At 47.5% G+C, this 15,913-nt stretch overlaps 2 protein-coding genes across 2 annotated transcripts; both read right to left on the reverse strand.

Moving 5' to 3' along the window:
• Window positions 1-3,748: 3,748 nt before the first annotated feature.
• ITPRIPL2 (ITPRIP like 2) lies at window positions 3,749-5,373 on the reverse strand. Its single transcript, XM_070955197.1, has one exon. The coding sequence runs from the start codon at window positions 5,371-5,373 to the stop codon at window positions 3,892-3,894; it is 1,482 nt and encodes a 493-aa protein (XP_070811298.1). The 3' UTR covers window positions 3,749-3,891.
• A 3,155-nt stretch (window positions 5,374-8,528) lies between these two features.
• COQ7 (coenzyme Q7, hydroxylase) lies at window positions 8,529-15,659 on the reverse strand. Its single transcript, XM_070954990.1, has 6 exons — window positions 15,549-15,659; window positions 13,500-13,699; window positions 12,105-12,219; window positions 11,875-12,014; window positions 10,895-10,963; window positions 8,529-9,009 (listed from the first exon to the last, which is right to left on the reverse strand). The coding sequence occupies exons 1-6, from the start codon at window positions 15,619-15,621 to the stop codon at window positions 8,932-8,934; spliced, it is 675 nt and encodes a 224-aa protein (XP_070811091.1). The 5' UTR covers window positions 15,622-15,659; the 3' UTR covers window positions 8,529-8,931.
• Window positions 15,660-15,913: the final 254 nt, after the last annotated feature.

Raw genomic sequence — 15,913 nt, forward strand, 5'->3', positions numbered from 1 at the left:
GGACTACCCCTTCAACACCATCTTCAACGTGCTCAGCCTCAAGTCATTTTCAGATCACAAATCATGTTAACGCCCTACACAACTGGCTTTTTGATTCCACTTCCTTGGCTTGAAACCAACCGCAATCCTTACAAATGGAAATTTATCTCTCTCTCTCTCTCTCTTTTTGGAATTCCTCCCCCCCCCCATATTTCATAACTAAGCAGGAGGCACTTGAAATAATGCCAATTTTGAAAGTCCGGTCATAGATCTCGGGTTGTACGGTAACACTGCAGACTGCAATGGAGAACTCAAAATATCATTTCAAAATGTGTGCTGGGCCCTGTGGAATTGTGTTTGTGTGTGTGTGTGTGTGTGTCAGGGGGAGGGGGTTTAATCGAGAGGGAGAGAGAGAGACAGAGGGAGAGAGAGAGGGAGGGAGGGAGACGGGGAGAGAGTGAGAGAGGGAAGGAAGGAGATGGAGAGAGAGAGAGGGAGAGGGAGGGAGACAGGGAGAGAGGGAGAGAGATGAGGAGGGAGAGAGGGAGGGAGGGAGACAGGGAGAGAGGGAGAGGGAGGGAGACTGGGAGAGACAGAAGGGGAGGGAGACTGGGAGAGAGAGGGGGAGGGAGACGGAGAAAGAGAGAGGGGGGTGGGAGGGAGGGAGATCGAGAGAGGGAGGGAGGGAGACGGAGAGAGAGAGAGGAGAGAGGGAGGGAGGGAGACAGACGGGGAGAGAGACAGGGAGAGAAAGAGGGATGAGGAGAGAGGATGATTTTCAACATTTGGCAACTGAACGGTGGCATTACATAATTCTTTTTGAAAAATATATATTTTGGATGTCTCAATCTGCAGTCTACAGATTGCTCTACAAAGCATTGCACCATAGCCTTTACAGATCTGATTCTTGGCACGGAAACTGGACTAAAATGGAACTTTTGCACTGCCAGAGAACATTTTTGACCTACCGAACCATTTCACATCCTTGCATCTTCCATTTGTCACTACCGATAGGAAGGAGTTAAGACTCCCCGTTTCCCGTTTGGTTTTTTTTAATCTGAGAAAGGTGTCGATGTGGGCCAAACGCCAAGAGAGTCACCGGAATAACAAATAGCAGAAGTCTGAATAATCCCTTTCCTTCCCAAACCTTCTCAATGACGGCCTGGGAGGTCAGCTTTTATTAAAAAGACGGCCATTAAGGGTAGAATTAGTGTTTTCCAATTGACAATATTGAATGTTTGGAATCAGCCTCTGTTAAAGAAGGCAGCTTACTAGCAAGCTGAATGTCTCTGTTTATAATTAGTTTAATGAATGTCCGAATGCTTCAGAAAATTTCACACAGCCTAGGCAACGCCAAAAAGAAAGGAAGAAAGAAAGAAAAAAACTTTCCTGAAAATAAAGGGCTATTGATTTTGGTCTCCGAATACATATTGGTATTCAGTCCCTTTGACCAGGAATCTCCTACCTTGGCAACTTTTAAGACTTGTGGACTTCAACTCCCAGAATTCCCTTTGGGGAATGTGGCTTCCTATATGTGGCTGACAAATCCCCTTTGGGGAATTCTGGGAGTTGAAGTCCACAAATCTTAAATGTTGCCAAGGTTGGAGACCCCTGCTTTAGGAGACTCCGCCAACCAGGCCCACTCCTGAGGTGCCGAATCTGAGCTCCCGTCATCCTGAGCCGCATTTGGGAGGTCCCCATGTGTTAGATGACTGCTCTCAAAGGAGCACAGGTAGTCCTTCACTTATGACCAGTTGCTTAGCAACCGTTCAAAGTTATGACGGAAGTAGAGATGAACTGGATTTAAAATTCTGACAGCTGCACGCGATTGAATTTTGGGTGCTCAGGATTCGGACTGCATTTACAGCTGTTTGCATGTCCTGCAATCCCATGATGGTGACGTATGATAATTTTGCATTTACTTCTGCTAAAACTGACTTGTGGGCAATGGGTTAAGCTTTACAATTGCTGTATTTGTTTAAAGATCACTTGCAAAAAAGGCTATTAAATTGGACATGTAATGATCTACTTAAGGACCGACATGACTTATGACCATAATTCCGCTTACGACCAACAATTTGCACCTCAAACTTCTGTTGCTAAGCAAGACAGTGAGTTTTGCCCCATCTTACGACCTTCCTTGCCACCGTTGTTAAGTGAATCACAGTAAGTTCTTAAATTAGTCACACGGTTGTTAAGTGAATCTGAACTCCCCATGGACTTTGCTTGTCAGAAGGTCGCAAAATGACCCCGGGGACCTTCATAAATATGAGCCAATGGGCAAACATCCAAATTTTGATCACGTGACCATGGGGATGCTGCAAATAATGTGAAAAACGGTCCCTAAGTCACCTTTTTTCGGGACTTTTGTAACTTGAAACAGTCACTAACTGAATGGTTGTAAGTTGAGGACTCCCTGTAAACTTAATGAGGCTGTGTTTTTTTCTCTTCTATTTCAGCCCATAATAAGCAGCCACATATCAGGGCTGCAGTCCAGTGGTGGGTTTCTACTGGTTCGTGCAAACCGGTAGTGGCGGTGGCAGGAGGCTCCGCCCACCTGCCTGGATGTCATCACGGACACTCTGCGCATGCACAGAAGCACCGCACGCGGGCACGGTCACAGTTCCAACCCGGTAGAAAAGGTAAGTGAAACCCACCACTGCCGCAGTCCATCTTTTCGTTCTTTGACCCTCGGATCTTGGCGCTGAAAAAAAAAATCAAGACTGCTTCAAGACACTGGGCGAAATGCCAAAGCAGGCGACGAACGCCCACTCGGATTCCTAACTTGGCTGGGAGAAAAAACAGAACATCAATCCCAGGAGCATGAGTCATAACAGCCTGATATTTCCCCAAGTAGAAACTCTCAACTTTTCCCTATCAAGCAGGGGTGAAATGCTCCCGGTTCAGACCGGATCGCCCGATCCGGTAGCGATGGCAGTGGGTGGTTCGGAGAACCGGTAGCAAAAATCCCTGCACCCCCCCATGCCCAGCTGAGCCGCAGGTTCATCAGAGGCTTTTTTTTTTTTTACTTTTAAAAGCATTTTTTCTACAACCTCTTCCAACGAAAAAATGCTTTTAAAAGTAAAAAAAAAAAGCCTCTGATGATCGCGCGGCTCAGCTGGGATCGTCAGAGGCTTTTCAAAGCATTTTTTTCTGCAGCCTCTTGGCTGAAGAGGTGGTAAAAAAAATGCTTTGAAGAGTCTCTGACAATCCCAGCTGAGTTGCCTAATCCTCAGAGAGGTATTTTTAAAAAAGCCTCTCTGACGATCCCAGCTGAGTTGCCTGATTGGCAGAGGCTTTTCAAGGCATTAGAAAAAAATGCTTTGAAAAGTTTTTTTTTTAAAGAAAAAATTGGCCACGGCCACCCATATTACCCCCCCACACCAAGCCACACCCACAGAACCGGTAGTAACAAATTTTACATTTCACCCCTGCTATCAAGAATTGCCCTTCAAACCCACCGAAGAGCAGCTTGAAAATTTTGCGGACGAAGGCAGAAACCCTGAGCAGAAGAAGTCAGAAACGGGTCAGGTGCGATGAGGACCAATCATCTGCCCTCTTTGAAACTTTGGTGAACCCCCAGAAGATGTTCCTTCCATCCTCCATCCTTCCTCTCCTTCGAGCAAACCCCTGACGGTTGCTGGTAAAAAAAGCAACCCAAATCTGATCCAGCAGCACCCGAGTTCCACACAGGATCAGAACGGAACTCACGTGTCCAATTCTTAAGACCAAAAACTCCAATGTAGACACTCTTCATGCTCCTAGACAAGATCCTTCAGATGTCCTCACCCTCCCCACGTTCTCCCCAACTTAGCACCTGTCCTAATTTGTCTTGGGGAATAGACGGCCATTCAAACCTTCATTTTTTTGGATGCAAAGTCCAGACTTGGCGAGGGGGTAAAAGAAGGAGCCTCAGGTGAGATGCTGCTTTGGGTACCTGCGGCCACTGTACACCCGGATGATCCTGGGAGCCTGCTTCCAGACGCTCAGCAGCTGCGAGGCCACCCTCTCCAAAGTGGGCCGTTCAAAATCAGCCAGCAGATTCACCGGAGAGGCTTCCTTGACGAATTTGGGCAAGCTCAGGATTTCGGGCAGGTGAGGGTTGCCGAGGAACAGGTGAGCCAGCCTCCCTCGCTGGAGAGTCTGCACCAGGAACAGGACCACGTCCTCCAGCCGGGCCACCAAAAACCGGTCCTCCCAAGCTTGCCACGGGTTACGCAGGAGCACCCAGAAAAGGGCCGTCTTGAGGACGTAGGAGGAGAGGACTCGGTCCCACTGGGCAGCCCAGGGGGGCTCCAGGGCGCGGCCCCCCAGCTCCCTCAACCCTTTGAGGATCTGCAGGCATTTCAGGTGGCAGGAGTCCGCGGGGACTTGGTCCCGAAGCCAGGCCAGCAAGCGCTGCTCCGCTTTGGAGAGGTTGAGAGTCCAGAAGGTGCCCAGTTGGGGTGCCGCAGAAAGCTGGGGGCAGCAGGCCCAGGGGGTGAGGTAGAGCCCCTCGCCCAGCGGGATGGCCGGGGTGAGGTGGACGGTCAGGGAGAGGTGGCAGCAGACGTAATCCGAGCGCGGCGCGATCTGCAAAACCAGCGGGCAGGGCGCACCACCGACGGCTAACTGCACCCGGCAGCGCTCTTGCAGGCGGGCACGTACGGCGCAAAGGCAGCGCTGCACTTGCGCCTGGAACCAACGGGCCACCAGCGCCGCCGACAGCAGGGACGCCCCATCTTCTTCTTCTTCTCCCGGGCTTGCAGCCACGCACAGAGCCCGGCTCGGGGAGCCTTGCGCGCCGTCGGTTACGCGCAAAGCGCAGAGGAAAGCAGCCCTCGAGCCCGGTTGCCTCTGCTGTTGCGGCTGCTGCTGTGGCTCCGGAGCGCAAGGCAGGACCCGCAGCTCCAGACGGGGCGGCAACCGGAGCGGCACCAGCACGTCGAAGCCGTCGGGGCTGCCCACCTTGTGCTGCTCGTAAGCGCTGCCCACTTGGATGAAATCCCCGCGGAAGGACAGCCGGCCGGCCGCTTTGCCGGCGCGCACCAGCTCCCCGACCACCAGGCTGACGTGGGCTTTGCTGTGGCCCAGCACGTGGGGCGAGAGCCGCAGCCGCGTCTCGTAGAAGCCGTCCAGCAATGCGCGGCGCCGGGGTTCCCGTCCGCTGGAAGCGCCGAGCGAGCCGCGTTTGGACGGCAGCCGACGCACCCTCCACCAAGCCCGCCAGCCCAAGCCCAGCGCGGCCAGCAGCAGCAACAGGAGCAGCAGAGGTCCCGGCAGGCGGCTCCCCACCGCTTCCCCTCCCGTCGGGCCGGCCTTGCCGCGCAGCGCTTGCAACAGGCAGAGCAGGAGGGTGCAAGCGCAAGTCAGGAGCGGCCAGAAGACGCGCAGGTTGAGGCTGTAGACGGCCATGGATGGGGTGTGTGTGTGTGTGTGTGTGTGTGTGTGTGTGTGTGTGTGTGTATGTGGGGGTCTCAGCTGCAGCGCCGTCAATGCATCGCCCGTCGAGTTCAGCGCTGCTGCTGCTGCTGCTGCTTCTGCAAACGCGCCCGTTGCTGCTTTCCTCCGGGCTGGCAGCGTTTCACCCCATCGCCGATGCTTTTTTTGGGGGGGGGGGCTCCGGTAGCTTTCGACGGGACGGTGCAGGACAAGGCAGCCTCCTTTTCCTCCTTCCCCGGCCCCGAGAATCCCGACTCTGCGACTGTTAACTTGCTGCGACTGTTTAACTTGCTGGCCTGGCGCCCGCGGGCGCCCAAGGGAGACTTTCCCCCGGGATTTACAACCGCTCGGAGGAAGGGACGGACGGGCACGGGCGGGGCCACTCACGGTTGTGGATCACCGTCGTCGGTGGCTTGGGGTTTGGTCAACCCGGGTTCTCCCCGTCCGCGTCCTGGAACCGGGCCGCTGCTTGCTTTCGCGGCGTCGCTTGCAGAAGCCAAGTTCTGCAAAAACTTTTCTTCTCCTTTTTTTCCGTTCTCTTCCTCTTCCGAGTGGGGAACGCGGCGCGTCACTTTAGGGGGATGAGCTCAGAGGAAATGCCAAAGTCTGGGATGGAGGAGGAGGAGGAGAGGAGGAGGAGGAGGAGGAAGGGGAGGTGGGACCCGAAGGGACGGGCTGCCCCCCCTTGGTTGGGTTCCAGGATTATCCGGGCGGGAGAAGCGCAGGAGTAGGAGTAGAAGGAGGTTGCTAGAAGAGGAGGAGGAGAGAAGAGGGAGAAAAACGAAAGGGCTCCACGAAGGGCGTGGATTTGTCCTGGGCGGTGGCTGGAAGGAGGGACAAGAAGCCAGGATGTCCAAACAAACCAGGATTGCTTGCCACCCTCTCTATCTGGGGCCACCTCTGGTTTCCAAAGGGAGAAATCTGCCAGCAATCAGATCTCTTGCCTAGGAGAAAGGATCAAAGAAAGAAAGCGGGAGGGAATGGAGAGGAACTGGATTATAGGGAGTCCTTGTTTTACGACCACAATTGAGCTCCAAACTTTTGTTGCCAGGGAAAAGAGTTGTGTTTTTTTTTTTAAATTTGATTTATATGCCGCCCTTCTCCGGAGACTCAGGGCGGCTTACAATGCGCTAAGCAATAGCCTTCATCCTTTTGTATATTTATACAAAGTCAGCTTATTGCCCCCACAAACTGGGTCCTCAATTTACCTACCTTAGAAAGGACGCAAGGCTGAGTCAACCTAATATATAATCAATATTGCCATGTGCCCTAACCTCCTTATCTTAGCTTATTTCATCTTACTTCTCCCTTTATCACATCTATTTTCCGGTTTTTTTATTCTAAACACAATATTTACTTTAAACGCAATCAATTTTTCACAATTATTTTCCTAAGGTGGACCAGCTTATATCGTATAGTTCCTTATTAATCATTTTACCATTTTAACCATATATTTTTCTGAATTTATTTTACATCACCTTTATCTAATAATTAGTCGTTTTGCCATTTTAGCAAAAACAATACACTTCTTCACATTCGTTATTCTAATTTCATTTAACTTTCCATCTCTTAACCGAATTTGGGTTTTTGAAGCTTTTTTTCAGCCCTCCAAAGATCAGTTGTGCTTTGGAAGCTGTTTTATTATCCCCAAGCAGGGGATAAAAACCAGCAAACTAATGTGCTGAACTGGACCAGACTAAGGACACTAGGTAGATTTCTCCCCCCTATTTTCCTCCCCAAAAACTAAGCTGCATCTTATACTCTGTTGCATCTTATACTCCAAAAAATATAATATTTATATTTTTGTCATGCTTATGGAGTGTATATTGGAGGTGCTGACCCTTTGAGAGCTGTAGGCAACGGAATTTCATTTTCAGGTATGCCAATCGGTGTACGTTTAAAGTGACAATAAGTCTTAAATCCTAAAATACTGTAATACGTGGATGAAAAATGCCAAATCCAGTGTAAAACATCTGGCTGGCCGTGCAACAAACCGCAATATTATTTTTTTTATTCTGTAAGCCGCCTTGAGTCACCACAGGCAATATAAATTCAATAAATAAGCAAGTAAAATGCAATGTAATATGCTCCGCAGGTATTTCGATTTACAACATTTTGTGACAGTTCAAAGTTACGACGCCACTGAAAAAAGCGACTTATGGACCATTTTTCACACTTACGACCGTTGCAGCATTCCTGTGATCAAAATTCAGACGCTTGGAAACTGACTCTTATTTATGTGTCCGAGGGTTACGGCATCCCCTTTTGCGACCTGACAAAGTCCATAGGGAAGCCAGATTCACTTAACAACCGTGTTACTAATTTAAGAACTGCATGTTGTGGCCCGTACGCGGCCTGTGCGGCTGGTGGCTGATTCAGACAGCAAGGAGGCTGGTGTGGTGCAGCTGGCGCTCGAGTCAGACAATGAGGAAGCTGGAGAAGATGTGGTGCCAGAGGCAGGGATTCAGCAGGGCCTTCAGAACCTCCAGAAGCTCCTTTAAGTGAAGAGGATGAAGAGGAGGAGCCTCTTCTCAATGCACGGGTGCGCAGAGCTGCCAAAAGGCAGGAGTGGCTCCTCAGGAGGAGGTCTCCTCGAGAGTATGGCTTGGGGCTAATTGGCCACTCCCTTAGCCTATTTAAGAAGGAACACCGACTGAAGCAATTTGCAGGGAACAACTTCGTTCACTCTCCTTGATCTTCGTTCTTTGCAAATTGCTTCTGGGCTTTCTGCCAACCATAGTAAGATTACGATTATTTATTCTTTGGATTCTTGTAGGCTGTTAAGAAAGTTAATTAACAGCCTTTGTTTGAAAAAAAAAAAAAAACTAATTTAGTAAACTAAGGTTTGTACAGACTTTGTGTGTGCTGCATTCTTTGGGGTCCGTAGCTGGGGCAGAACACTGCAATGATTCACGTAACAACTGTGATAAGGAAGATTGTAAAACTCAACTGTCTCACTTAACAGAGGTTTTGGGCTCAATTGTGGTCATAAATTGAGGACGACTTGTAATGCATCTTAGGTGTCCAACATGTTTTACAACATTGGCCCCAGTAAAGCTGCTCTAATTTTTTTACTATTATTATTTTTAAATAAAGTTTTTTTTAAAAAAGCTTAAAATTTAATGCTTAAAAAGCTTTGGAATGAAGCACCATTTTATTTCAACCAGCATCTACTCCTGAATCTTCCATTAGAAAACACACGATTGGTTTTTAAGCAGCGTGACTTGCTTTTCAGTACAAACTTTAATAATAAGTTAACGTTATCTCGGGAGGGAAGGCTAGATGGCTATTCTATAAGGAATCCCTTTCGTTGAAAAAAAAAAGATGTCGCAATTGCCCCCAAAAAAGTGGCAGCAAAACAAGTTTTTCAGGTGGAAAGCGCATGAAAACAGTTGTGTAACCTCCCCAGCAAGTTTCCAACAATTTCAGACAGTCGAAATGTTAACCATCAGCTTTCCCCAAGTGACAAGAAGAACGAAGAGAACAAAAGAATCCCCATCTATAGAGACTATAAATCTACCGTGGCCAAATTTAAATTCTTTCCGATAAAAATATCGCTGCTTTACATCCGACTTGTATAGCATTCTTCAAAACTGAATATCCCGGAGTCTATGCAAAGAAAAAAGAAAGAACACTGAATATTAGAACTGTTTTATATTTTCCGTTTATCTTCAAAACGGCTACCAACAACAACTCAAGGCTGAAACGTTTGCTTTTGCTATTCCAGTTAAAATCGGGGCAAAGAAGAACGGATGCATTTATTCTCCAAAACATCTCAGGGCAGGACAAGAATGGGTGGGAAATCATTAAAGAGATCCTGTTCTGTCCCCGTCTCACACATGCACACAAACAGACAGCCGGGGGTTAAATAAACTGGCAGACAACCAATTCTTCCGATAAGAAGCTTGGCAGCAACCCAGTAGCTGCTTGCCAAGAACTTTACTCATAAACAAAATACACACAGTTCAAGAATTGTCCAGTTCGGAAAATAAATCCAAGGCCGATAATGTTGTTTCCAAAGATGCAATGTGACTCGATAGTAGTTAGTTTTGTCCGTCACAGAGTCTGAATGGCCACCTCACCCCCTTTTATACCCTGTGGGGTGTGGTCCAGTGACTCAGCTTAATCTCTGGCATGCCTCTTCTTCTATTGTGCGCGCTTATCTTGCGACGCTGCCGAGGATCCAGCCAAGAGTCATCTCCCTCATTACTGTCCACCTGTGGCTGTGTGGATGTGCTTGGCCCCGGCCCTATCTCTTGCCCTTCGGTGGGCACCGAAGGCATTGCCAGAGAGGAGGGTCCTGGAGAGGGAGGCCTTGCCAACTCCTCTCCTTCACTCTCTCAGGCTCAGGTAACGGAGCCACAACAGATCCAACTTAAAACTATGGAGATATTTCCTGACAATGATCAACCATTGAACTGGCTCGACTCCGGAAGTTGTGGGTGCTACATCATTGGAGGTTTTTAGGAAGAGATTGGATAGCCATTTGTCCAGAATAGTATAGGGCAGCGTGCGGAAACAATATGCGCACGCACGGTTGTCAGGGCTATGCTCCGAAAAGCCGAACTTCCGGGTTCTAGTGCGCATGTGCGCTCGATGATGAACTGGCTGGTGTGCATGCGCAGGCCGGTTTTCGGCACTGCCATGTGTGCGAAGGGATCGCGCTCCGGAAAAGCCAAATGTCTGGGTTGTGGCACGCATGACAATCAGCTGCACGCATGCACACCCCAGTTTTCGGCACTGCCGAAAGGACAAGTGATCGTCGTGCACGCATGCGCGCCAGAAAACCGGAAGACAAACAGGCTAGGCCGTGCGTGCCGGGTAACATGGCTTTGCGTGCCACTTTGGGCAGGGGTGGGATCTACTTACCTTTACTACTGGTTCGCATTGCGCGTCGCGCATGCCCAGATCAACTTTGATGACATCCGGGTCAGTGGGCGGAGCCTCCCACCGGTTTTACTACCAGTTCTCGCGAACCGGTCCGAACCGGGGGCAACCCACCACTGACTTTGGGCACACGTGCCATGGGTTCGCCATCACGGGTATAGGGTCTCCTGCTTGAACAGGGTTGGACTAGAAGACCTCCAAGGTCCCTTGCAACTCTTTTACTTTGTTAAATGTTATTTTAAGAAATCGTGCCTTAATTGCTCCAGCTCTACAAGGGTTGATGAGATGATTTTGTAAACAGTTCCCTGAAAGCTCCTGTGTTCCCAGGGAAGAGACTTAACCAGTTTCTGGGTTTCCAGAAAAGGCAGGAAAAACAAAAATAACGAACATTCAAAGCACCCTTAGATGCTTTGAGAACTATTGGTTGCATGTGGGAAATGGTCCAGTTGCTGAAATACTTGCAACTCGCATTCCCTTCTCAATATCTCTTAATAGGCTAGACCACAGGTGGGTAACCATGTTAACCGGACTTCAACTCCCAGAATTCCTGAGCCAGCATGGGTGCTTTTGATTACGCAAATTCTGAGGAGGTTTGTTGCCAACTTACCAGTTCCGCATCGTACTCAATTCCAGTGTCGTGATGCTGCATCTCTTCATCGCGAAATTTCTTGATGATCTGGTGGGGAGGGACGGGGGTGGGTTGTATCCCAGAAGCAAGTCAAGTGAGAAAACAAGACATATGTTTTAAAAAAAGGCCAGAAATGTCAAAATTTTGTAGATACACTTTAAATGAAAATATACAACGTCTGAGTAGCAGATGGCTTCCAAGTGCCTGCTTTCAGCTCCTGCATCCCTCTCTGACCCAAAACCGGGACTTGTCATCAGTTCTTGAAACAGGCTTTCAAAATAATGAAAACAAAGAATATTCTTTTGGGGAACTGGCAAGCTGGCACTCTAGGCTGAGAAGTGATCAACAAGATTTTAAATCACACATGGTTAACATCCTTTGCTTCCACTGGAAATTTAGGAAATTCCATTCAATGGGGAAATGTTGGGAAATGCTGAACTTATGAAATTTGGCCCACCAGATTCCTTCTCAAATTTATCTATCTATCTATCTATCTATCTATCTATCTATCTATCTATCTATCTATCTATCTATCTATCCACCCACTTCAACTCCCAGAATTCCCCAGCCATACTGAGGAACTTTTAAGGTGTGTGGACTTCAACTCCCAGAATTCCCCAATTGTACTGAGGAACTTTTAAGGTGTGTGGACTTCAACTCCCAGAATTCCCCAGTCGTACTGAGGAACTTTTAAAGTGTGTGGACTTCAATTCCCAGAATTCCCCAATTGTACTGAGGAACTTTTAAGGTATGTGGACTTCAACTGCCAGAATTCCCCAGTCATACTGAGGAACTTTTAAGGTGTGTAGACTTCAACTCCCAGAATTCCTCAACTAGCATGTTCCGGAGTTGAAATCCACGGATCTTGAGGTTGTCAAGTTTGAAAAACACTGCTCTAAATTAAACAAAAACAATATCATAAAGTAGATTATATCCGTAACGTTTTAGCACAGGGATACCTGTAATAACTCCTTGTATTTCTCGGGGTCTTCTTCTACGAGGACCCTGATCTGGTTGTTGTAATGCACAGCGATGCTTTCTTCCACAGCTACTGTGCAGGCCATGGCAGCTTTTTTCCCAAGCAAAGCTGTGCCAGCACCTAGAGATAAAACATCAAAATCACAGCTGTGCTTGGGAGGATACATATCTCAGAGATATATATTAGGAAAAGAAAAACACTGATGCTCACCTAACATATAACCTGCCACGTCCCACAGAGGTAACAAAATAGTTGGACGGACTCTGTACAAAATCACCAACTCCTTCATTTGTTTCAAATGGTCCTTTTCTTGTTCCCACATTTGCTGGATTAAAATAAAAACACAAAGATAGTTCCCCATAGTTCAGAAGTCTTCTATCTGTATGCTCTCTCAATCCGGAGATACACACCGCAGTCTTTTAATTTTGCTAAACCATCATAAAGCCCATACGAGCCGAGTTCATACACTGCTCTGAGCCACAAGCCATGCTTTCAATAAACAATGGTTAGATGCACGCAATCTTAACAGTCTAGGCCAGAACTGATCTAATCATACAGGTAGTACTTTATTTATGTTCACCGTTGGGAACCTGGATTTCTCTCATGTCAGGACAGTCATAAAGTGAGTCACCCTGTGGCCATGAGCAATTTTATGACCATTTTTAATGTGGTGGTTAGGCAAAATCCCTGCAATTGTTAAGCAAATAGTGTGGTTTTTAAGGGAATCCAGTTTCCCCAATTGATTCTTTGGTCAAAAAGATCTCAAACAGTAGTAAAGGCGAGTTGGTTGCGAAACATATGAATTTCGGTCACATGATCACGGGGTGTCATAAACAGTCATAAATGTGAGGAAAGGTTATAAATAAGTTACCCCTCCCCCCCAGGCGCTTGTAACTTTGAACTGTCATTAAACAAACAGCTGTAAGTCAAAGACAACCTTTGTTATGGTTTAATACAACAGGACTCCAGCAACAATGGTTTACTCCACAAATCATTGTGGAGAATTAACTATATAAAGCAGGGGTCACCAACCTTTTGGACCTCAGGGACCAGTAAATTCGTAATTTTAAATCCGGTGGACCACTAATATGAATTTTTTAAAAAGATAAATAGTATTTATCTATTTAAGAGCCGAGGTGGCGCAGTGGTTAGAGTGCAGTACTGCAGCTACTTCAGTTGACTGCTAGTTCAGCAGATCAGCGGATCAAATCTCACCGGCTCAAGGTTGACTCAGCCTTCCATCCTTCCGTGGTGGGTAAAATGAGGACCCCAGATTGTTGGGGGCAATATGCTAATTAGTATACTGTCTTTGTTGCAAGCCGCCCAGAATCCTCGGAGAGTGGGCGGCATAGAAATACGACAAATAAATAAATAAATAAATAAATAAATAAATAAATAAATAAATAAATAAATAAATTTAGTGCAATATAAAAAATGCAAATAATTTTTCTGTGGACCACCAAAATTTTCTTGTGGACTGGTTGGTGACCGCTGATATAAAGTAGTTGTAAAAAAAAATATATTCTGGCTACCAGTTGAACTTAAAAGGTTTTTTAAAAAGTATTAGAACAAGGACGATGAAATCAGTGGGGTAAAAATACTTACACGAATGACTGGTCCTACTGAACTTCTGCCTAAGACAGCCATCTGACCGGCATAAATGCGATTTGCCCCGAATTCGCCTGCGTGATCCACTCTGATGATTCGGTCGATCACCGGCTTGTTGATATCCTCCAAAACCATTCCGCTACTGCAAAATCTGTAAGGGGAGCGTAGGAATTGCAAACCCCATCTTCCTTTTGCACCTGTCAAACAGACAATCGTTGGTTTACTCTCGAAGAAGATTGCAGTCATTATTTGAACTTTTTTCAGAGATTTCTAAGCGTGTAACTAATTCATTAGTTTTTTTCAAAAAAATCAACTTTTTCCCTTTCAGCTTGTGATTTTCAATTAAGGGCTAAGTGAACCAATATTAACAGAATAACAGAGTTGGAAGGGACCTTAAAAGGTCTTCTAGTCCAATGATCCGCTCGGGCAAGAGGTCCTATAGCTGTGATGGTGAACCTATGGCATGCGTGCCAGAGGTGGCAAGCAGAGCCCGCTCTGTGGGCACGCGTGCCGTCGCCAGCTACTCTTCCGGTTTCCGGCCAGTTGGTCTTCACGGGTGCCAGAGCATTGGAAAACAGCCTGAAAAATGGCCAAAAATCAGGCCGTTTTCAGGGCCATTTTCCAGGCGGTTTTTGGCCCAAACACGGCCTGAAAATGACCTGAAAAACAGTGTGAAAAACAACCTGAAAACGGTCCAAAAAAGGCCAAAAACCAGACTGTTTCCCGGGCCGTTTTCCAGCCGTTTTCGGGCCAAAAAAGACCCGGAAACTGGCCTGGAAAATGGCCAAAAAATCAGCCAGCCAAAAATCATGCACTGGCCAGCTGGTTTTGGGGTTTCCGGTGCTACGGCGCATGCACATCCATGCACTTTCCGTTTTGGGCACTCGGTGCCGTAAAGGTTTGCCATCTCTGTCCTATAGTGTTGGGTACAAATGGTTGTCCAAGCTCAAAAACCTCTGTTGAGGTTAAATAATTACACAATCGAGATGCTTTTTAACAACTGATATGAAGTCTCAATCAGAAGTAGGATTGAGTAGTTGCTCCCAATCCATCCAACCACGCAGGAAAACTTTGCAGAGTTCGGATTCAGTTAGCCATGATGCCAGGGAGGGACTCAAGCAAATCAACTTACACAGCCCACAACTAAAATCACGATGCACATCAAAAGCGCAGCTTTCGTTGAATGCTTAGTGGCTGCCCTCTTGCGTGGACTTCCACACAAGCCACAAAACCACCAGCCTGACTAGGTGGCTAAGACACTGAGCTTGTCGGTCAGCAAGATCGGCAGTTCAGCGGTTCGAATCCCTAGTCCAGGTCTCCTGTGTGAGCAGGGGGTTGGACTAAATGACCTCCAAGGTCCCTTCCAACTCTGTTCCTGTTTACCGCAAATACTCCACATTAGGATTTCAGCATCCAAACACCGTGTAGTCTGGCAATGCGTGGTGTTGGATTCGGGTGACTTGAGGCCAATTCTGTCTGTCCTACTTAACAGGGTTGTTGTCAGGAGAAAATTAGAAGAGGTGGAACATTTATTGTGTTATTGATTTATTCAATTTGTTAGGGTGGCCCAGTGGTTAAAAGACAGCAATCCAATAAGAACAACTGTAAAAGCAATAGGTAAACCCATAAAAATTGAATATAAATTAATAATTGAATTAATAAATAACAATAATAATAATAAAACCACAACTACTTAAAAAAATAAAATGCAAATAAAGAACAGTAGTAACTTTACTACTAGTAGTAGGAGGAACAGTAATAGTAGCAATAGGAGGGTGAGATGGGTGAGCTCAATACTGGCACTTCCTTAGACACCTGTTGAGCCTCCCATCCAAGCCACCTCCTCCAGCGGGCTGAACCAAAGTCCCTTTCCAAGATGGCTGCCTGCCGGGAATTCTGGGAATCGTAGTAAGAAAGCACCCGATAGGGCAATTAATCCAGGGAGGGCAAAGGAGGCACCGAGTGAGGGTTCTAAGGGCAGGGTTGGGAGAATCACGTGGGGATCCCGAGAAGAAGAGGGAGCAGCTATCCCGCCAAACGCTCTACCTTCCCAGCGGGCGCCGAGCAGGTAGTGCTCACGGATCAGCAGAAGGCCACAGCCCGCCGCGGCCTTCGCCATGCTGCCTGGCGCGTGGATTGATGACGTAACGGGGCTCCTGCGGCCACAGCCCTGTTGTGGCGCTCTGTTGACGTAAAACGTCCTAATCCATAAATTAATACCCTGAGACGGTTGTGCGCGGCGGGAAGCTCGTTCGACTGTCCACAAATGAAGCGTGCCGCTCTATATTATATCTCTATGTCATCATGAGGGACCGCCCCCCGGGTATGGGATTCTTTCTCCCATTGGAGAAAACCGCCGTCAATTCGGCAAAAGGCACTTCCTTTTCGGAGGTTGCCAGGGAAACCACAGA

The sequence above is a fragment of the Pituophis catenifer genome, unplaced genomic scaffold (assembly GCF_029215685.1).
Source record: "Pituophis catenifer annectens isolate HBS135680 unplaced genomic scaffold, rPitCat1.0.hap2 SCAF_16, whole genome shotgun sequence".
Taxonomy (NCBI): domain Eukaryota; kingdom Metazoa; phylum Chordata; class Lepidosauria; order Squamata; family Colubridae; genus Pituophis; species Pituophis catenifer.

Bases quoted from the DNA above. Each gene is read 5' to 3' on its own strand.
- COQ7 (XM_070954990.1), bottom strand. From the start codon at position 15,621: ATGGCGAAGGCCGCGGCGGGCTGTGGCCTTCTGCTGATCCGTGAGCAC. The intron at 12,015-12,104 runs GTGAGCATCAGT...TTTTATCTCTAG, and splicing joins CGTGGCAGGTTATATGTTAG to GTGCTGGCACAGCTTTGCTT. The intron at 10,964-11,874 runs GTATCCCTGTGC...CCTCCCCACCAG, and splicing joins AATACAAGGAGTTATTACAG to ATCATCAAGAAATTTCGCGA.
- ITPRIPL2 (XM_070955197.1), bottom strand. From the start codon at position 5,373: ATGGCCGTCTACAGCCTCAACCTGCGCGTCTTCTGGCCGCTCCTGACT.